The sequence below is a fragment of the Arachis hypogaea genome, chromosome 8, assembly GCF_003086295.3.
Source record: "Arachis hypogaea cultivar Tifrunner chromosome 8, arahy.Tifrunner.gnm2.J5K5, whole genome shotgun sequence".
Taxonomy (NCBI): domain Eukaryota; kingdom Viridiplantae; phylum Streptophyta; class Magnoliopsida; order Fabales; family Fabaceae; genus Arachis; species Arachis hypogaea.
The window spans coordinates 93,949-112,998 of record NC_092043.1 but is presented as its reverse complement, the minus strand read 5'-3'; the positions used below and the strand labels follow the sequence as shown (position 1 = coordinate 112,998).

The 19,050-nt window shown below is 34.1% G+C and overlaps 3 protein-coding genes across 10 annotated transcripts; 2 read left to right on the top strand and 1 right to left on the bottom strand.

Moving 5' to 3' along the window:
• The first annotated feature begins 1,509 nt into the window (after positions 1 to 1,509).
• Positions 1,510 to 9,893, top strand: LOC112705516 (K(+) efflux antiporter 2, chloroplastic). 7 transcript variants are annotated; one of them, XM_072200288.1, is made up of 21 exons: positions 1,510 to 1,898; positions 2,005 to 3,731; positions 3,894 to 4,065; positions 4,156 to 4,246; positions 4,325 to 4,461; positions 4,552 to 4,611; positions 4,724 to 4,843; positions 5,143 to 5,211; positions 5,458 to 5,523; positions 5,964 to 6,053; positions 6,156 to 6,260; positions 6,392 to 6,520; positions 6,742 to 6,951; positions 7,214 to 7,363; positions 7,730 to 7,783; positions 7,857 to 7,915; positions 8,330 to 8,396; positions 8,480 to 8,656; positions 8,893 to 8,949; positions 9,382 to 9,456; positions 9,609 to 9,893. In XM_072200288.1, exons 2-21 carry the CDS (start codon positions 2,083 to 2,085, stop codon positions 9,735 to 9,737), a joined length of 3,666 nt encoding a protein of 1,221 aa, XP_072056389.1. In that variant the 5' UTR covers positions 1,510 to 1,898; positions 2,005 to 2,082; the 3' UTR covers positions 9,738 to 9,893. The 7 variants fall into 7 exon arrangements, 4 of the variants coding, with proteins under 4 accessions (XP_072056389.1, XP_025612128.1, XP_072056391.1 ...); XM_025756343.3 differs by having other exon boundaries at positions 1,621 to 1,898; positions 2,093 to 3,731; XM_072200290.1 differs by having other exon boundaries at positions 1,665 to 1,898; positions 2,077 to 3,731.
• Positions 9,894 to 10,896: 1,003 nt separating this feature from the next.
• On the top strand, positions 10,897 to 12,593 carry LOC112705515 (small ribosomal subunit protein uS19m). Of its 2 annotated transcripts, none has more exons than XM_025756340.3 (2): positions 10,897 to 11,027; positions 12,038 to 12,593. In XM_025756340.3, the coding sequence occupies exon 2, from the start codon at positions 12,040 to 12,042 to the stop codon at positions 12,430 to 12,432; it is 393 nt and encodes a 130-aa protein (XP_025612125.1). In that variant the 5' UTR covers positions 10,897 to 11,027; positions 12,038 to 12,039; the 3' UTR covers positions 12,433 to 12,593. The 2 variants fall into 2 exon arrangements, with proteins under 2 accessions (XP_025612125.1, XP_025612126.1); XM_025756341.2 differs by having other exon boundaries at positions 10,901 to 11,034.
• A 1,833-nt stretch (positions 12,594 to 14,426) lies between these two features.
• LOC112705514 (putative threonine aspartase) lies at positions 14,427 to 18,702 on the bottom strand. The gene is made up of 11 exons (XM_025756338.3): positions 18,408 to 18,702; positions 18,263 to 18,313; positions 17,648 to 17,768; positions 17,311 to 17,395; positions 16,886 to 16,967; positions 16,680 to 16,806; positions 16,407 to 16,501; positions 16,137 to 16,300; positions 15,782 to 15,905; positions 15,091 to 15,195; positions 14,427 to 14,767 (listed from the first exon to the last, which is right to left on the bottom strand). The coding sequence occupies exons 1-11, from the start codon at positions 18,585 to 18,587 to the stop codon at positions 14,693 to 14,695; spliced, it is 1,209 nt and encodes a 402-aa protein (XP_025612123.1). The 5' UTR covers positions 18,588 to 18,702; the 3' UTR covers positions 14,427 to 14,692.
• Positions 18,703 to 19,050: the final 348 nt, after the last annotated feature.

Genomic DNA, 19,050 nt, shown 5'->3' with positions numbered 1-19,050 from the left:
GTTTAAGTGATTATGTTTATTTACTTTAAATTACATAGACGTTTGCTAATTTAGTTATGAATTTATTATTTAGACATTTTTATTTAGATTTAATTATATAGACGTTTATTAGTAACTGGTTTTATTTAAATGATTTTACAATATAGATGTATGTCTAGTTATTTGTTAACTTAATTTTATAATTCAATTTAAATTGTTATGTAAACGTCTGTTGGTAGGATTATGTAAACTGAAATTTTTATAGCTTTATAGGTTGACACACTCCTGATTTAGATTTGTTATTGTTTACCAGAGGAGTTGCCAATTTCTGCCAAGGAGAATTAGTCACAAACTCCCACCATCGGATGTCATTCTCTCCTACCTGAGGGAGACTGAATTTGGCGACACCGTGACACTGAGGGATTTTGTCATTGATAACTCCACAATCATAGCATTTGTAGAGTGTTAGCGTCTAAAGACCCACAGCTTTCACATACCGTGGGGTGAGTGCACGATCACCCTCCAAGACGTTACCTACCACCTCGAGCTATGTGCTAACAGAGTGCCCGTTAGTTGGTGCTTTCATTACTTTCATACTTGGTGCCGGACCGAGATTTGGGAGTTGGTTGAGCGTTTACTTGGTGTCAAACCTCCTGCAATATAGCAGCAGGGAGCGCAAAAGAGAGAGACTTTCTTACTAAAATTTACATGACTTCCAAAGCGTGTCTGACAAATACCGCCTGATACTGATGATTCAGACACCCTTTATTAATATGCTAAATGCTATATCATATTGATGATAAAAAATTATCTACTGACTGATAAGTCTAACAATAAGTCCATCTCCAATAGCTCTCGCTGCTAAATAACTTTGGAAGGTGTCATGCTCTAAGGGCATTAATATTGTGTATCAAAAAATTAAAATTTTTTATGTTTTCATAATGTTTATTTTTAAAAAAGAAACATATAAAAATTAAAAATAAAAGATAGAGTATCTTATTAACTAATGCCCTTAGAGCATTTGTCAATAAAAATTCTAAAAAAATTATTAACAATTTCAATTTTTCACACACTTTTAAGTTTTAATATATGAAATGCATTAAAATCTTTTGAAAGTTATTAGTGATGACTATTTCTAAATTAAGATTATTTTATACGTCGTCTTTATAAATATATGAAAAACATGATCATGAGAAACACAAAGAAACTGAAAAAATATCATGTATTGTGATTTTAAAAATCCAATGAAAGAAAAGGAATATACACAAGCATATTGTGAACAGAACTCTAATCAAGACAAATTTTGGGTTTGGATATTTTTGTTCGCAATTTCGATATCCATTCATTGTCATGTCCTAAAATAACGTAAAGGCATTAAGACTAACATCACGCGCTCGCATTTAGTTCAATTTTTTTTTTGTGAAAAAATAATTCTTAATGCCAAAAGAAAGGTGTCAACTGTCAAGATAAGAAATGATTGCATATTCATAATTCATCATATAAAATTAAGTTATGTGGTCGTTGAATAATGTTACTTTTTCTTTGGTCAGTGAGGAAAAGTTCATATAAACCAAGAAACCAAAAAGGATTATTATGATTGTTATTATTTGTTTTAAGAAAAAGTCTGAGCTTATCCTTAGTGAACAAGGTCAAGGATATAATTGGACGTTGTTATCCACGCGCGGAAACTGCGAGGGGAAAACGAAACTCGTAATGAATATCCATTGGCTTAGAAATTTCATTACAAGCAACACATTTTCTCAGCTCAGAAATTTCATTTTCTTAGCTTCCAAACACAAATATATCTCTTTAAATTATTAATATAACCAATTAACCATCGCTATACTTGAAAGTTGATATTGAATGCATGCATATTCAGTTTTCAGCTCAAAAGCTCCATATCCATTTCAAATTTCCCGGTAATTTAACCAAAAACTGCTCCTTTTCTTTTAATCTTAGAAGAATGTGGAAAATGAAGTAGTGCTAGTTTGATTCTCTGATTCTATTTTCTGAAATTCTTTTCAGGCAATTTTTTTAGTAGAAGAAAAATAGTTTAAAAAATTGAGTTTGAATTTTGAAATGTGTTGAAGTTTTTAGAGGAACATGGATATAGGTTGTAGCTTGCCGCCCTCAAAAATGGTGGTGGATCGTTTCGATTCTTGCATTGCTTTTGGTGGGAAGGGTTTTGGTTGTGCTTTTCTCGGGAACTCAAGAACTATCCTGAAAGCGCGGTTTAGCGGCATGAACAAGATTGGTATTGCTGCTGCATGTAGTAGTAGTAGTAGTTGGAGGAGTAATAATTCAAGATTGGCTTGTGTAGGAGAGTTCAACTTTTCAAATGTGAAGAGAATAGGGAAACTTTGTGGCAACAGTTCTAATTTTCGCGTTGTGGGAGGTAGGGGATTTTTGTCTAGGTGCCAGGGTGATGATGATTCTTTAGCATATATTAATGGCAATGGCCGGAATATTGATAATGCTGGAGGGGGTCCGAATAAGGTGGGTTCTGATTTGGGTTCCATTTCAGGAGCTGCATCGAGTGAACCCTTGGAAGTCGAAAGAACAATTGGGGGTGAAATAAAGCAAGAGGTACAGACAGTGGATGAATTGAAAGAACTGTTGCAAAAGGCCTTGAAGGAACTCGAAGTTGCTAGGCATAATAGTGCCATGTATGAGGAGAGGGTCAAGAAGATATCGGAGAGTGCGATTTCCTTTCAGGATGAAGCATCAAGAGCATGGAATGATGTTAATTCTACTCTTGATATCATCCAGGAAATTGTGGGTGAAGAATTTGTTGCCAAGGAAGCTGTTCAGAAAGCGACTATGGCTCTTTCTTTTGCCGAGGCTAGGCTTCAAGTAGCCATGGAGTCTTTGGAGGTTGTAAAAGGAACTTATGATCCTCGGTCACAAGGTGCCAAAGAGAGTAATGGCGATGAAGATATATTGGAAGAGGAGCAATTGCTTGTGGTTGCTCAAGAAGATATCAAGGAGTGTCAGTCAAATTTAGCGAATTGCGAGACAGAGCTAAGGTGCTTGCAAAAAAGAAAGGAGGATTTGCAGAATGAAGTGAACAAGTTGCATGAAATTGCGGAAAAGGCCCAGATGAATGCAGTAAAAGCCGAGGAGGACGTCACAAACATAATGCTTTTAGCTGAGCAAGCTGTTGCTGATGAACTTAAGGCTGCACAAGTCGTAAATGATGCAGAGATTGCATTATCAAAAGCAGATAAGTCTGCCTCTAGCGTTATTGCTGACTCTGGTATCACTCTACAAGAACAAGAGGTTTTGGACGATCCTAAGGAAGAGGTGGTTCAAAATGTTTCTGGCGATGACACTGTTGATACAGACACAGATTCCCAAATTGACAATGAAACTTTGCTTGGCAAGCAATCATCAGACAAGTTTTCTGATAAAACCAGCCAAGTTATTGAAGATACGGCACAGTCTGATTATCTGAGTGATCATGAAAATGGACAGTTAGTCTTAGACCCATCTAAAGAAGCTGAAGTTGAAGTAGAGAAAATAATGAATTCAGTTCAAATGAAAAAACAGGAAACACAGAAAGATATAAGAGACAATCCACCACTTGTTCCCAAGGCATTGTTGAATAAGTCTTCCAGATTTTTTCCTGCATCATTCTTCTCTTTTACTATCGAAGGTGATGATTATACACCAGAATCATTTTTCCAAAGTTTCGTGGAGTCAGCACGGAAGCTGTTACCCAAGCTAGTTATTGGGATATTGTTACTTGGAGGGTGTGTATGATCTATCTACATCTAGTTTCCTTTTTTGTTGCAGTTGTTCTTACTTCATGAGTTGTTCTGTCAATTTTAAGGATGATTATACTGTGCTATCTCAGCCTAATATTCATCATGAAGATTCCTTTGGTATTCAAGAATGGTGTAATTCCCTTGCAGGATTGCCTTCTATGCAAACAGAGCAGAGAGGAGTGCGCAATTACTTCAGCAACCAGAAGTAATTACAACCACTGCTGAAGAAGTTTCCACAAGTGCAAAACCTTTGGTTAGACAGCTTCAGAATCTCCCCACGAGGATCAAGAATATTATTGCATCATTACCTGATCAAGAGGTATGTTTCTTCTCATGTTTCCCACCTTTACTACATTTATTCTTCTGCTGTATTTGCTATGTCTAACTGAATGCCATGATATTTATTCAGGTGGATGAGGAGGAAGCATCCCTTTTTGATATGCTTTGGTTATTACTTGCTAGTGTTATTTTTGTGCCAGTGTTTCAGAAAATCCCTGGAGGTAACTGATTTTCTTTTCAAAATGTTAAATTGAATCCGTAAAATTATAACAAAGTTGATTGTCTAACATTTTGTATAGGCAGTCCCGTTCTTGGTTACTTGGCTGCTGGTATCCTTATTGGGCCCTATGGTCTGTCCATCATTCGTCATGTTCATGGGACGAAAGCAATAGCTGAATTTGGAGTTGTTTTCCTGTTATTCAATATTGGCCTTGAGGTGGAGTTTCCTTTAAGTTGTTCGTCTACCTTAGTTTTGGTCATCTTTATAACCAATAGTTAAACTGAAGCTGTGAACTGTTTTATTTAGCTCTCTTTTGAAAGGCTTAGTTCAATGAAGAAATATGTCTTTGGATTAGGCTCAGCTCAGGTAATGGGAAACTCCATTTTCATTCTCTCTTCTTTCTTTTTATCTTTTGTTTTTCCTTGGGTTCTTCATAGCATATTAGCCAGCAATCCTTAGCCTTTGTGAACAAATGCAGGTTTTGGTGACTGCTGTTGTTGTTGGCCTAGTAGCTCATTATGTTTGTGGTCAAGCAGGTCCTGCTGCTATTGTCATTGGGAATGGCCTCGCATTATCATCAACCGCTGTTGTTCTGCAAGTAAATTATCAGACCAGTTCTTGTGCTTCTATTTATTCCAGATTTTCTATACTTATACCTTCTTTTTCTGGACATAGTAGCTTTAAAATTATCCTGCATCTGCTAATAACTGAATTTATGGTAAATACTATTTTATAAAGCTTGATTCCTCAAGTTGGAACATATGCTCCCGTTGGAAAGATTCTACGAGTTTAAATATTAAGCATGACAGTCAAGCTGTGCTCTATCCTTTTTATACTTCTGTTTTCATGTCTGCTGAGTTTGCGATGCTACAACAATTCCAGTGAACTGTTTTGCAGGTATTACAGGAGAGAGGTGAGAGCACATCACGCCATGGACGAGCCACATTTTCTGTGTTACTTTTTCAGGTTACTTTGTACCCTATCCATCTACCCATCTTTCTGGATACTAACGATTCTTGTGGATTGAAGTAACAAAAACATTATAATCTAGATTTACCATATAGTATAAGCCCCAACTATCGTCCTATACTTTGTAGCTGGTTGATATTCAGTCAGTATGCAGTTTCTGAAATTGATTGTTCATTATTAGCTATTATTAGCTCTTGACTGCATTCGTTATTGCAATAAATTGATTTCTTTATTTCTTTTCAGGACTTGGCGGTTGTGGTCTTGCTAATTCTCATACCTCTTATTTCACCTAATTCATCTAAAGGAGGGGTAACATTTTCTAGCACTCCTTATCTCAATATATATGTATCAGATAGGTTATAGTTAGACAATGAACTACTATAAAAAAATAATTTTATGTCTATAAAAGAATACGAGAACATGGGAGTCAAAGATTAAAATTTCAAAACATTACTTAATGATAAATGTCATGGGTGAATCTTTTCTTCACTCTGAATCCTTGATGTTTTAGAGGACTTGCATTTAATTGGATAATTCTCTTTCAGTTTATCTTTTACTACGTATCAATGTATGCATTGAATGGTTTAAGACACGTTTATCTCTTTCCAATTGAAGTTGGTTCATGCTGAACGCTGGACTGGAAGTCAATGACTTACCATACTTCTGTCATTTTCATCATTATTCACCATATATATGTTGCTGTTCTGCCTATATTATCTTAAAAAGAAATAAGCAATCTCCATTGCCAGGTTGGTTTTCAAGCTATTGCTGAAGCTCTTGGTCTGGCTGCTGTTAAGGCAGCAGTTGCCATCACTGTCATTATTGCAGGTGGACGATTGGTAAGTGATATTCAGAATTGAGGTGTGTGATGTATGCGGAGTCCTATTATTTTGTCCTTCAATTGTTTTACTTTGTAATGTTTCCCACCCTTCTTTGTACAGCTACTTCGACCAATATATAGGCAGATTGCAGAAAATCAAAATGCAGAAATATTTTCTGCCAATACACTCTTTGTTATTCTTGGGACAAGTCTTCTCACAGCCAGGGTAGGTGTTTGAACCTATTCTTTTCCTTGTATTCCTTTCTTTTGACTTTTGAGACAAAAACAAGGTTTGACCATTTTCTTTTTTCTTATGTCCATTGATGTTATTTTACTTCTTATGTTGTTCTTAAACAGGCAGGGCTTTCCATGGCACTAGGAGCATTTTTGGCTGGTTTACTACTAGCAGAAACTGAATTTTCCTTACAAGTGGAATCTGACATTGCTCCATATCGTGGTCTTCTGTTAGGTCTGTTCTTTATGACGGTAGGTTCTCTAATACTAGTATTCACACGTTCATTAGTCGTATTGTTTATCTATCAGCAAACAAATAGCCATATTATGATTTGTTAATCAGATGGTCAATTACTCAATTCTTATGGAGATCTTGTACAAGTAATGGTCATCTAATCATCTTGAGGTGTGATTTTTCGAATAAACCAGCTTAAATTATGCAATTAATGCAAAGTAGTTTTTGTGATTTTCAGGTTGGAATGTCAATTGATCCAAAACTTCTTGTTTCAAAATTTAAAGTCATTATGGGGACGCTGGCACTCTTACTATGTGGCAAGACACTGTTGATTACTGTGATTGGTAGAATTTTCGGTATTTCACTCATTAATGCCATAAGAGTTGGCCTCCTTCTTGCTCCTGGGGGAGAATTTGCATTTGTGGCCTTTGGTGAAGCTGTTAATCAGGTTTTGTTCCTGAAACATTATTCTGTCAAGAATTCTCTGGTTTACAGACAACATTCATTTAAAATAGCTCATTTTAAAAATTCTGATAGGTTGCAAACTTAAATAACCTATGCTTTATTTATTTATATCCCAAGAAGAGTGACCTTAAGAAATAACAAAATCTGAATGCATACCAGTTTATAAAGAGTGGTAAGATTTTGTTTCCTTACAACTGGAAATTCAATTGGATATAAAATAATATTTCTCATTGACACTGCTTCAGGGCATAATGTCTTCCCAGATGTCCTCTCTGCTGTTTCTTCTTGTGGGAATCTCAATGGCCCTCACACCATGGCTAGCTGAAGGAGGACAGCTGATTGCTTCCCGTTTTGAGCTACATGATGTTAGAAGTTTATTACCTGTAGAAAGTGAGGTAAGATTGTTTATATGAGTGGCTGAAACTGACTTTATTAACTGCAATGGTTATAAATTTATAGCTTTACCAGTATCCATTGTTGGGCTTTCTTCCTGGTTAACTTTTTTTTTTGCCTGTATTTAGTTTAATTAGGAGATTCTTTTGTAGTGCCTCCTGCATTTGTGGTTGTAGAAAATTTATTTGGTTAGATCATATTTGTTTAGCATCTATTACGTTTTATTTAATTTAGTTAGATCATATTGGGTCGGATGTTATTCCACTTTGTCTCCATTTTCGGGATGCTATTCGTCATTCATTATTTTTTGTTTAGATTTGTCTTTAAAAATTAGTAGCTAACTTTGTTTTGGAGGAATTCTTTTATAGACAGACGATCTGCAAGATCATATCATTATTTGTGGATTTGGACGAGTTGGCCAGGTGATCTATTGCTTTTTTGGTTTAATTTATTTTCAATGATATGTTTGACGCTTTACCTACTTGTTATTTTTAGATCATTGCACAACTTCTTTCGGAGCGACTTATTCCTTTTGTTGCACTAGACGTCAGAAGGTAACTCAACTCTAACTGAAATTACAATCATTTTTCTGGTTGCTTCTTTAGTTCTTTGTAATAAATTATTTTGTAATTATTTAGTGGTTTTTGTTATTAATGAATGCCATTTCTGTTGAAAAATAAACACAATTACAGGCATAGACAAGCACTAATCGTTTAGTAGAAAACAATTCAATTTTGATTTCCTTCATAATACTTGGATTCTTTGTGTATTTCTCAATACATAATTCTAGAGAGAATACAATTCTTGTTAAAGAATGCTGATACTTGTTGAACAAAATGAGGGAGAAAGATTCATTCTTTAGTTTTCTTCAAAGAAGTATAAGCTACGATATATCATATGTACACTCTTAGATGGAAAAAAACGAGTACATGACCTGCCCTTTCTTTCGTATTTGCTAATTTCCTCAGTGATAGAGTGGCAATTGGGCGTGCCCTGGATCTCCCAGTGTACTTCGGAGATGCTGGTAGCCGAGAGGTATTTCTTTTTCAGTGCCTGAGAATTGAAATCATATATATATATGTCCATTACCCCTGACATGCTTTGTACTGCATAACAAGGTCCTACATAAGGTCGGGGCTGAAAGGGCGAGCGCTGCTGCAGTAACTCTAGATTCTCCTGGTGCAAATTATAGAACAGTTTGGGCTTTAAGCAAGCACTTCCCGAAAGTGAAGACCTTCGTCCGTGCTCATGATGTTGATCATGGATTGAACTTAGAAAAGGCTGGAGCCACTGCTGTAATATTCTGATACTCTTCTATATTCTGTTTGGATTATTTCCTCATGGTATAGTTCAGGAAAAAAGATGAAAAATGGATTGTTGCTCCAAGCTAACCTACCATACTGTTTAACAAGGAAAAAAATGACCCCATGTAATGTACAGGTTCTGCACTATTTTTTAGTACAACTGGCTATGATAGAAATGATATTCTTGAATTTTGTCTATTTGAACTCTCTATTACATGCATTTGTAGGTTGTCCCAGAGACCTTAGAACCAAGTCTTCAACTAGCAGCTGCAGTGCTAGCTCAGGTAATGTCATTGGAGCAGATTTATTGAACTTATGAATAAACTTTGTATGTCCCAATATTTTGTTGACACTTATCTATAGAGGGGGAGAAAAAAGAAAGAGAAAAAGGGAAAAACTTAATGAATCTATATGTCACAGGCTGAAATTTTGTTTGTTTTTTTACCTCAAATTATTCAGTTTGTGGTCAAAGTCAAATTTTTTCATACTGATGGTATGAGCATATTTTCACTCTCTAATGCATAATGAGATTGGCCACATCTTACTGAGGACTAAAGCTTCTTTTGAAACTGAAAACAAGAGAAAAAAAGAATTGAAAAGAAAATACTCAGAAAAGGTTTCTACATTGTGTAATTTTTCAAGTTAATGACATCATGACACAACGTTATAGCATGGAGATGGGCAATCTTAGCTTTCTAACCATTTGTAATCTTCAGGCTAAACTTCCAACAACAGAGATTGCAGCAATCATAAATGAATTCAGATCACGCCATTTAGCCGAGCTCACCGAAGTACTTCTTCCTTTTAAACACTTACGCAGCCATTCACAATGGACTTGTCATAGTCCTCAGAAATTGCAAAATCTCTTATCTACATTTTTTTTCACTCGTATTTATACTTGATGTTTTAATTGATTCATGTTACTTTTTTTCTATTTCTTCAGCTATGTGAAGCAAGTGGAAGTTCTCTTGGATATGGATTCAACAGAGCTACGACTATGAGCAAACCCAAATCTCAATCCTCAGATTTCTCAGATGATAACCAAGTCTCTGATGGAACAGTGGCAATATGAAGATTCCACCCCTATACACAAAACACAAGGAATAATGATACAAAATAATTTTGAAAAATTGTATAGAAGATTATATGTTCTATCATTATTATGTACAGAAGGAGCATATTATTATCTGAATGGAAAATGCATCATCTTTCTTTGTCTTGGCAGAAATTCTTTATTCATGCTCCTTGGGTTTTGGAAAGCATGTATAAGGTGGCCTATTTTTATTGTTCGTATCATTCCTATCTAGTTCTAATCAAGTATGAATCATGAATGTATAGATATTTCTCATTAAGATAAATAAAGCAAAATAACCGAAATTGTAATTTTTATATTTACAATTTTACATGACCTATTTCATGTTTACAGGTGATATTAATGTCATATTCCACAAAATACATGAAAAATCGATATTATATCTCATAAAATATTAAAGAAAAACACTTAAATGTCTCAAGAAATATAAAGATATAAGTATTATATGTTTTACATTTTTAGGAGAAATTATATGTTTTTGTATAATTGAAAAAATTCTAAAGAGATATCATTTTACTATTTTAGTTTGTAAAAATAATTTATTTATTCAATAAACAAATAAATTATTGTAATATTTTATTAAACTAAAATGTAACTTTTCTAAGAATTAAAATAGAGTAAATTTTTAAATTTGTCCCGACAATTTTTGTTTTGAAAAAATGTCTTATACCCTTTTCTTTTTAATTATATCCAAATTCTTAACCATATAAATTATGAGATAAAATTATTTATTGATCGGTTAAAAATAAAAAATTTATCACTCAATTTTTTTTTGTTATATAATTTTGAGTGAATACTCAATCCAACTCCTGACAATTACTTTGAAAGGACTACGAGGTTTTTGACAAAAAAAAAATATCCAATTCAGCCTCTGATTTTTTTTGGACTAATTAGTCTCTGTGTCAAAAAAAATAACATTCACTCTTTTTGATATAGGAACTAATCAGTCCTATAAAAATAAAGCTCAAGAACCAGGTTAAGTTTTTTTTTTTTGTCAAAAATCTTATTGTCTTTAATTGTTATTTTTTTTTATAATTTTATTACCCTCTAATAAAAATTCAAAATTTAGAGAATTTAAATTCATACAAAAAAAAAGGGTATGTATATTAGACCTTCCTTATGTATAAATATCTTGGTATATAATTTCATTTTCACTATTAGAAAAAGTGGTATATCACTCAATGCTTCCGTGAGAACTGGACTTAGCTTGCTGCTATGATTTGATCGGAACACTCAATTTTCGCCGCCGAATCTTTATTCAACAGTTAAGTAAGTGGTATATCACTCTATCCTTCCTCTTCCTTTTCTGCTTATTCAATGTCTTGTTCCTACGTTACGGTTTCCCAAATTCCTTTCTTTTTCTTCTTTGATATTCTGCTCTGTTGGTCGGTTAGTTTCGGGTGCAGAAGAAGAGAGGAACCCTAGGCTTTGCTCCATTTTCGCCTCTCTCTCTCTCTCTCAAGCCTGGAAATCCTCAACCCTAGGCTTTGCTTCATTTTCGCCTCTCTCTCTCTGCTGTTTTTTTCTTCTAAATCCGCTGAATATGTAGTTGTTCTAAATATACTGAATTGCTTTTGTGTGAATCTGCTCTGTTAGGCATATGATATACTGATAGTGTTCTGAATTGCTGAAGTGCTTTTGTTAAATTATTGAATTGTTGTTTGTTCTTCAATTATTGTGTTGCTTTTGTTGTTCTAGTTTGTGGATCTGTTTGTAAGGTATAAATTATAGTTGTGTTACTTGTGACTTTGAGTTAGACATTTATGCCAATTATGTGTGATTAGTTTACCTGAGACTTAAGAAATTAATTTTATGTTGTCAATGTATATAATTTACTAGTTCTATTTACATCCTACACTAGCCTTCGGAATCAAGGTAAAAAACTACGAGTTCACTCCCTTCTATTGTTTCATCTTTGTTCTTTTAGGTTTGTTTTCTTCTTTTTTATTTTTTTTTCCTTCCCTGTGAATGGCCGTTATTGTGCAATTAATTATCAGCAAAGATAATTGAACTTGTAAACCTTAATCTAGTCCTTGACCAAAACTGTTTTGTACGGGAAAACTAATTTCTCACCCTTTTCGATTGGTAATGGATGAAAATTTTGAATTTAGGAGTTAAATTGGAGTTTTACTCTTACATGCATAGTGTAGTAAGTAGTGTGTGGAACTGTGGATTTTAGAACTAGAGAATGAATGCAATAAACACGGAGTGTTTAAAATTTTGTCTAATGATTCTTCAAAATCAATTTATTTGTATTACTTTTGTTTGTGTTTGACTAGAAATGAGGCCTACAATGATGCTTAGGGCTCTCAACAAGCAGTTCATTGGATTGTTCTCGGACAAAAGCTTGACTAGTGCATCCAATGCTGCTGTGAAGAAGCCACTGCCGCTCGTGGCCTCTCGCAAACCAGCGTTCATTGATGCATTCCTTCACAAGATGAAAAACAACAAGACCCTTCTCATGAACAAGACCATTTGGTCTCGGAGATCCACCATCTTGCCCGAATTTGTGGATACCACTGTCAGAATCTACAATGGCAAAACCACCGTTCGCTGCAAGATCAATGAGGGAAAAGTTGGTCACAAATTCGGGGAGTTTGCACTCACCAGGAAGCGCAAGACCAGAGAACAACAATCCAATGCTAAGAATGTCAAGCCCAAGAAAAAGAAGTGATTTTTTATCCGGGTCTTGGAGATTCCAAACTGATGGGTATTTTTGTTTGAGAACATTTATTTAGATGATGGTGGTTGTTTCGTAGGAACACTATGTTGTTGTAGAATGTTTAACAATTTTGCTTTCAGATAGTAATAATATGACAGAGCGATTCCATGAAATTTGATTATAACAATTCTTTCTTTTATTGTTCTTGAATCAAATCAGTTTTATTTATTATTATTTTTAATTCTTTTTACTCTTGTTTCTTTTTTAGTTTATATTGTAGCTCATTGTTCTTTCCTTGATGAATTTGTGCTTGAGAGGAAGTGTGGAACAGAAATTTATATTTGTATTATCTGTTTATGCTGAATGTCCTGCTTGCTTAGAGCTGATCCTGGGAATAATACTTAAGAACTTAAAGTCTTAAGAGAGGATGACAAAAAAAATTATAGAACTTAAAGCCTCTATCTCTAGGAGGACATTTAAAATAGTGATATTTAAGTAAAAAAGCCTTGAAATATACTAGGAGGATTTTGCGTAAGTTTTGGTCCTTCATCCAAGTTGGTCCTTCATCCAAGTTTTGCGTAAAAAGATCTTAAAACTTGTTGTTAAGAAGTAAAAGCTGTTTTACCTTTAGATGTAAATTATTTTTTAGAAAAACTTTGTTTAAATACAATATTGAAAGATTTTATTTTATTTTTGAATATCCTATTCTAAAAGGTGAAAATTATAATTTTGCAGGAAGAAAACATATGTTTACTTTTTCTAATAATTTTACTTTTATTAAAAATATTTTGTCAAACATATATTGAAAGACAAAATGACAATTTCACCTAAACATGAAGCAAGAGCAACTGAACAAGTTGCTTGCTCAATAAGTCAATAGTGAATAGACAATAAGTTCCATTTCCGGTTGTGGTAAATGCTGATTTATGATGTCCATTTTCCTAATTTGAGTAAAGAATTTCAAGTAGGTATGATTTCAGATGTTAGACTCACTTAGGTGCAGAAGAGAGATATGATTATCAAGTTTCATTTGTTCTTTTAATTATAAACATAGAAGAAAATACGTTTTGGTTACTTATTGCATTCGACTGTTGTCAAGTCTCACAAATATAACACGATTATTCTTGAGCTATGCTAATACGTCTTGACCGAGTGGCGAATATTTTGACTGAGTATTGTTTTACCAGAAAAGGTTCACTTCTGTTCATGTGTCTTATTATGTGCAGCTTCCATTACTACAGAGGCTTCTGCTAAGGTGATTGATGGGAAGTCAGTGGCAAAGCAAATCAGAGCTGAGATAACAGCAGAAGTCTGCAGGATGAAGATTCTATCGGAGTGACTCCTGGGTTGGAGACAGGAAAGACTCTGCAACTTATGACAAGTGTGATCCTTCGGTTCATGGCGTCCTTTACCTTCTGTATGCTTCTAAATCTCTTAACTGCAGTTCCATTTTTCTTGAATCCATGATAAGAGTTTTTCTTCTATGCTAAGTTATATTTTAGTGGCGACTGTTTTCAAGTGCTTAGGACACTATGTTAAAATTTTCAGACATGAAACAGTAATATCTTGGATTGTTTAATGTCTTAAAGGAAGCACCATACATTTGTTGACAAGTCATCTTCATTTTAATTTATCATGTGACAGCACATAAACGAGCACAAAAATAAAAGAAAAAGGAAGAAGTTTAAAGAGGCAGCAGCTGCCATGTTTCACTTTTCATGTTTAATAACGTTATTTGTACAACTAAAAGTTATCTAACTCTTTCTTTACTGTTGTTATTGTTATTATTGTGAGATTAATTAGTGTGATTCTCTCTCAACTTTATTATTTTCCTTGTTGCAAAGTATTGAGTTACCAATTAAAATATGTTCATTGTGGGCAACTTTAGATTGTTGCACAAGTAACATTTTTGTTCCATGTTTATCAGTTTATATATTTCGATCGGATGTGCTTTTCACAAAGGTAACCAAACATGGCAAACGAATTAAGATTCTAAAACATAGATATTTCAGAACCAATGGCAGCATCATTTTAAGAAGTGCCAAAGTGGATATTTCATCTGTTAAAGTTAAGAGGTTCAACTAATCTTAAAGATCTGTTCGTTTGCAGCATTGTAACATAGTTTCAGTCCCCAACCAATACATGGTACGATAAATAGCAGTGACAAAATTTTAAGGGAAAATCTTTGTAGGAGTTTTTAATGCAAGTGCCATATGAAATCCAATTCTTCATCTTTGACCAAATTTAATTGGCGATCTCAATAATCATCCATTTAAAGATCTATTCGTGCTCCAAACTGATCAACCGAAGTCTTCCCCTTTTGTTTTGTACTCCGAAGAATTGAAACCTGCAAGATATCACAATGAAAAAAAAACATCATTTTTCAAAAGGTTAGTTCAGAAGAGGAGATCAAGCTAGCGGAGCTAGATAAATGTTTTTTGTACTCATTCTAAATTGCATAATGAGCTAAACACACAGATTGATAGATGTGTGTTGGCTCAAAGTACGAGGTCCTGTAACTCAAGGATAAACAAGATGCTGAAGGGTCTAATAACCATGCTAAATTAGAAGTATGAGCATCCATTTCTAATATACCAAGTTAAAATTCAATCAAAGTAACGATATTAAGTATTCTAAAGAAAAATCACAAAATCATTTTAGCTATGTTACCTTGGGCCGTTCCATAGAGCTTCCAAAATACCCTACCCCAAAGGATAAGGAAGTGTAAGCAGCTGCAATTTCCACAGCATTCAGCCTTGATGATTTTCCTGAATCCTAAAGAAATTAACATTTAAATAAAAAGATCAGATGATCTCCAGGGTTTTTTCAATTAAATAAATAATTAATTATTCATTTTCAAAAATGATTAATTGTTTTTGGCAACAGGGTATTGTGTTTAAAAAATTAAACTGTATTTTGCACAAGAGATTTGAGAAAATTGAGTTAACTTATTTCGCATTTGTTCCACATTTCACATGAAGGTAGTGGGAAATATGTTGATTTTTTTCAAGCTAAAACCACATCACAGACATGCAGAGTGTCCTTGAGTTTTATGTGAAACTCAAACCCCATGGGGGCACATGCGAAATGAGCGGAACAAGTTAAAAAAATTAAACTCAATTTTCCTAAGTCCCTCATGTAAAATGCTCATAGTTGTATGAAATATGTTGATTTTGCAACTCCCTGGTGCGAAATGCAGTTTAATTTTTCAATGCAATATCCTATTTGCGAAATAATAAAGTTGTGTATAGTTGCAACTTCTACAACTTTTGCGTATGTTTGGAAATAATTCTTTTTTTATTTAATTGAATTAAAAAAAATCTTCAGACATAATTATTAACTGAGAGCTGAAGGGACTCACAATTGTAGATAAATCCGACTGCACAACCAAGATCCCATCATTGCTATCTATGCCACTTTGATTGCTATCCTCAGCAACTGCACGTAAGACTTTGGCGCAAGCAGAGGCAGCACCAGACTGTGAACTGAGGGAAAGTAAAGTTTAAAACTAAAAAGATACCAACTGTTACTAGAATGTACCTAGTTAGGAGGAAGAAGAAGATAGGAATAATGCTAAAAATTAACTATATCACTAAAATGACACTATAAATGAAGTGCACAGAAACCCTCTATAATTGGACGATAATCCATATAAAGATTCTCTCCCTATTTCTTATATATATATATAAAAACAGTAATCAAGGAATTAACCATACAGCGACAATGAAACACAGCACTCCCTAGCTGCGAATCCTTTCATTAGGTGCTCTCCCGCACCTGAGACGCAACAGCCAACCTTGAATGGAGATCCAAAGGGACCTTTTGATGATGCCCAACAACCTGAACCGAACATTGCTGCTAACCCAACTCGTCCACTAACCTGTTGGATAATTAGTGGTATATTTAATTATGACAAATTATTTACTATTCTACCACGAAAGAGCAAAGCACTAGAAGAAAAGTAAATTACGAAAACAAGCCTTCACCTTCAGGGCAATACCACCACTGGAGGCCCCTGTTGCAACATGCCCCTCATTGTCTACACAAATAACTCCAACTGTGTCCATTACTTGATCTTCCACTGCATAAGTAAATTAGTCTGTTATGTGCAAAGACTTTATCTCAGACGAGTACCCATCTCTCTTCTTTTCCTTTTTTTCTTCTCTCTTTTTTTTTTCAGAATAAGATTGCTTGATATTTGATATGCATGTAGGCTCCCCCCCACGGGAACTGTTTACCATCGAAGTGTTCCAATATACCTGCCATTGCGGTACTTCCACATACCCCAGAACATTTGTTGGGAGAGTCTTCTGTTTTAGATCTTGCAGCTTCAATCATATATTTGTATTTTGACCATTGTGCTTTAGCCCTTTCTGTGACCAGCCACTGTTATGATACATTCTAAAGTTTTAATATTTGGTGACAAGCTCCAAGCATAAGTGAAATCATAATATGAAACTAAGACCTCATTGGCCTCCGTTATACTAGATGGCAAATCAATGCCCTTCGACTTGGCCCATGAACGAGCTCCTTCACCCACCAAGAAACTGCAGATTTACAAATTTCTTTATGTTAGGCAATGGAGATTATCATTTCAGTGAGTCCTAATGAGGTAAATTTAATTTTAAAAAGTTATGTTAACAGTGCACTAAAGGCACTTGTTAAAAATACACAAGTAGAAAAAGTTTAGAGGGAAAAAAAAAAGAATAGGGAGTTCCCAGTTAACAAGTAACTCGGTAAAGAATGAAGGTCGGTATTCTAGATCATTTTTAAGTAGCCTGATTTAAATTTATTGTTAAAATCCGTTTAACAATTCCATTTTGGATTCAGAGACAAGGTGATGGAAAAGCCTTTGCTCACAGATGCAAGAGATGTTAAGTAGTAATTTACATTGGTGGAATTCGGCCCAAAAGTGGAGATCCAGTCATTTGCTCTTTGGCCAACAAAGCAGCAATTTGGATAGCATTTCGGACACCTGGTCTATAGTAAATGCAATAAGTACATAGAAACAACTTAACAGAAAATTTGACATACAATAACAAATTCCAAAACTCTTGCCTAAGCATATTAACAAAAGACATAACCTTCCCAGATAAGTAATCATTTATCATTTTATCCAGACTTTGTTGTGCTAAATTTGTTTTCACTTTCCCATTTTGCAAAATATTTCTTGATTTGAATGTTGAAACTCTTGAATCTATCATGTAATGCAACAGCATGCAAGTACCTGGCACAGCTCCAACAGCACCAAAAGCTCCAGATTTGCCATCCATGATACTGGCATCACACTCAATGCCGCCATCTTCTGTCAAATTAGAGCCCCTTCCTGCATTTGTGCTTGGATCATCCTTCAACACAAGTACCCAAAACCAATTCCTTTCAATTATTACAAGCTTACAACGACAGTATCTTATCCTAAATGTAAGTCATATTCCGCTACGTAGTGTCTTATGCTAGAACAAATGTTTGGTTTCTATCTCTCAAAATCAACTCTTGCCTATAGAATTGATCTTGGCATAAGTGAAAGAGTACCAAACATAAATCACTTTACATTAAAATCAATTCTAACTAAGGGTGCGTTTGTTTCAGCATATAGAGGAAAAGAGAGAAAAAAAGGGAAGGGGGGGGGGGGGGGTCATTTTACGGCTCAACTTTCTATGTGATTGAAAATTTTCAAAACATAATTTTATGAAATTCTTAATTCTTTAAAAGTATCCTAAGCTAAAACGGACGCAGTCTGGATTAATTCTACAAAACCTGAAAAAAAAAAGATAAAAAGGAGAAAGGATTGATTTTTACGCTAGGAATAAATATAGGGAACAAGAGAAATAAAGTGGAGGACCTCCAAGACTTGAATGGCAGCCACAACAGCGTCTATGCATTGTCCTGAACCCTATATCAACCAAATTAAAATAATAAAAAAAATGGAATTAAAATTGGAATTGAAAATCGAAATTGAGAACCGGAAAATGAAAATTTGTGGTTACATTGGAAAGGAGTTGAGAGGCGGCGATGCAAGCGCGGTTCATGGCGGACCTGAGGGGTTTGTCGTTAGAAGGAGAGTGGTAACCGGCGCCAACATGAACCGCCACGAAGAACCTTTTTCGTTCATTTCCTTTTTCTTTTTCATTTTGCTGGTCCTTACTACTACCATTCCCACCAACCATTGCTACTTCTTCTTCTTCTTCTTCTTCTTCGTTGCGCTCTTGTTACTGCGTGAGTACTTGCTTCTTGTCCTTCGGTGTAAATATTATTATTATTATTATTATTATTATTATTATTGTTAATTTTTAGTGTTACTTTTTATTATATATCCGTTTGATTGTTTTTTTTTAATCACCTCCTTATTATTATTATTATTATTATTATTATTATTATTATTATTATTATTATTATTATTATATAGATACAAGATTAATTGGTTACCAAATTAAATTTTAATTATTATATTTTATTTTTTATTTATTAGTTATTTTATTTTTTATATTTATTATAAATATTGAATGTAAAAACAAAAAAAATAATATTAATTGTTATTGAAGGTTGTAGTAAGCTTAGAGAAGAGGGGTTGAATCTATGTTTTTTTTTAATTTACCGTGTTTACTCTTTTAAAGCAAACTTTTAATTCTG

Coding starts and splice junctions, on each gene's coding strand:
- LOC112705515 (XM_025756340.3), top strand. CDS start 12,040: ATGAGGCCTACAATGATGCTTAGGGCTCTCAACAAGCAGTTCATTGGA.
- LOC112705516 (XM_025756343.3), top strand. CDS start 1,847: ATGCATATTCAGTTTTCAGCTCAAAAGCTCCATATCCATTTCAAATTT. Junction 4,066..4,155: donor CATCATTACCTGATCAAGAG/GTATGTTTCTTC, acceptor ATATTTATTCAG/GTGGATGAGGAGGAAGCATC. Junction 7,364..7,729: donor TATTACCTGTAGAAAGTGAG/GTAAGATTGTTT, acceptor ATTCTTTTATAG/ACAGACGATCTGCAAGATCA.
- LOC112705514 (XM_025756338.3), bottom strand. CDS start 18,587: ATGGTTGGTGGGAATGGTAGTAGTAAGGACCAGCAAAATGAAAAAGAA. Junction 16,968..17,310: donor TTGGGCCGAATTCCACCAAT/GTAAATTACTAC, acceptor GTAAATCTGCAG/TTTCTTGGTGGGTGAAGGAG. Junction 15,196..15,781: donor AGTCGGATTTATCTACAATT/GTGAGTCCCTTC, acceptor TAATTTCTTTAG/GATTCAGGAAAATCATCAAG.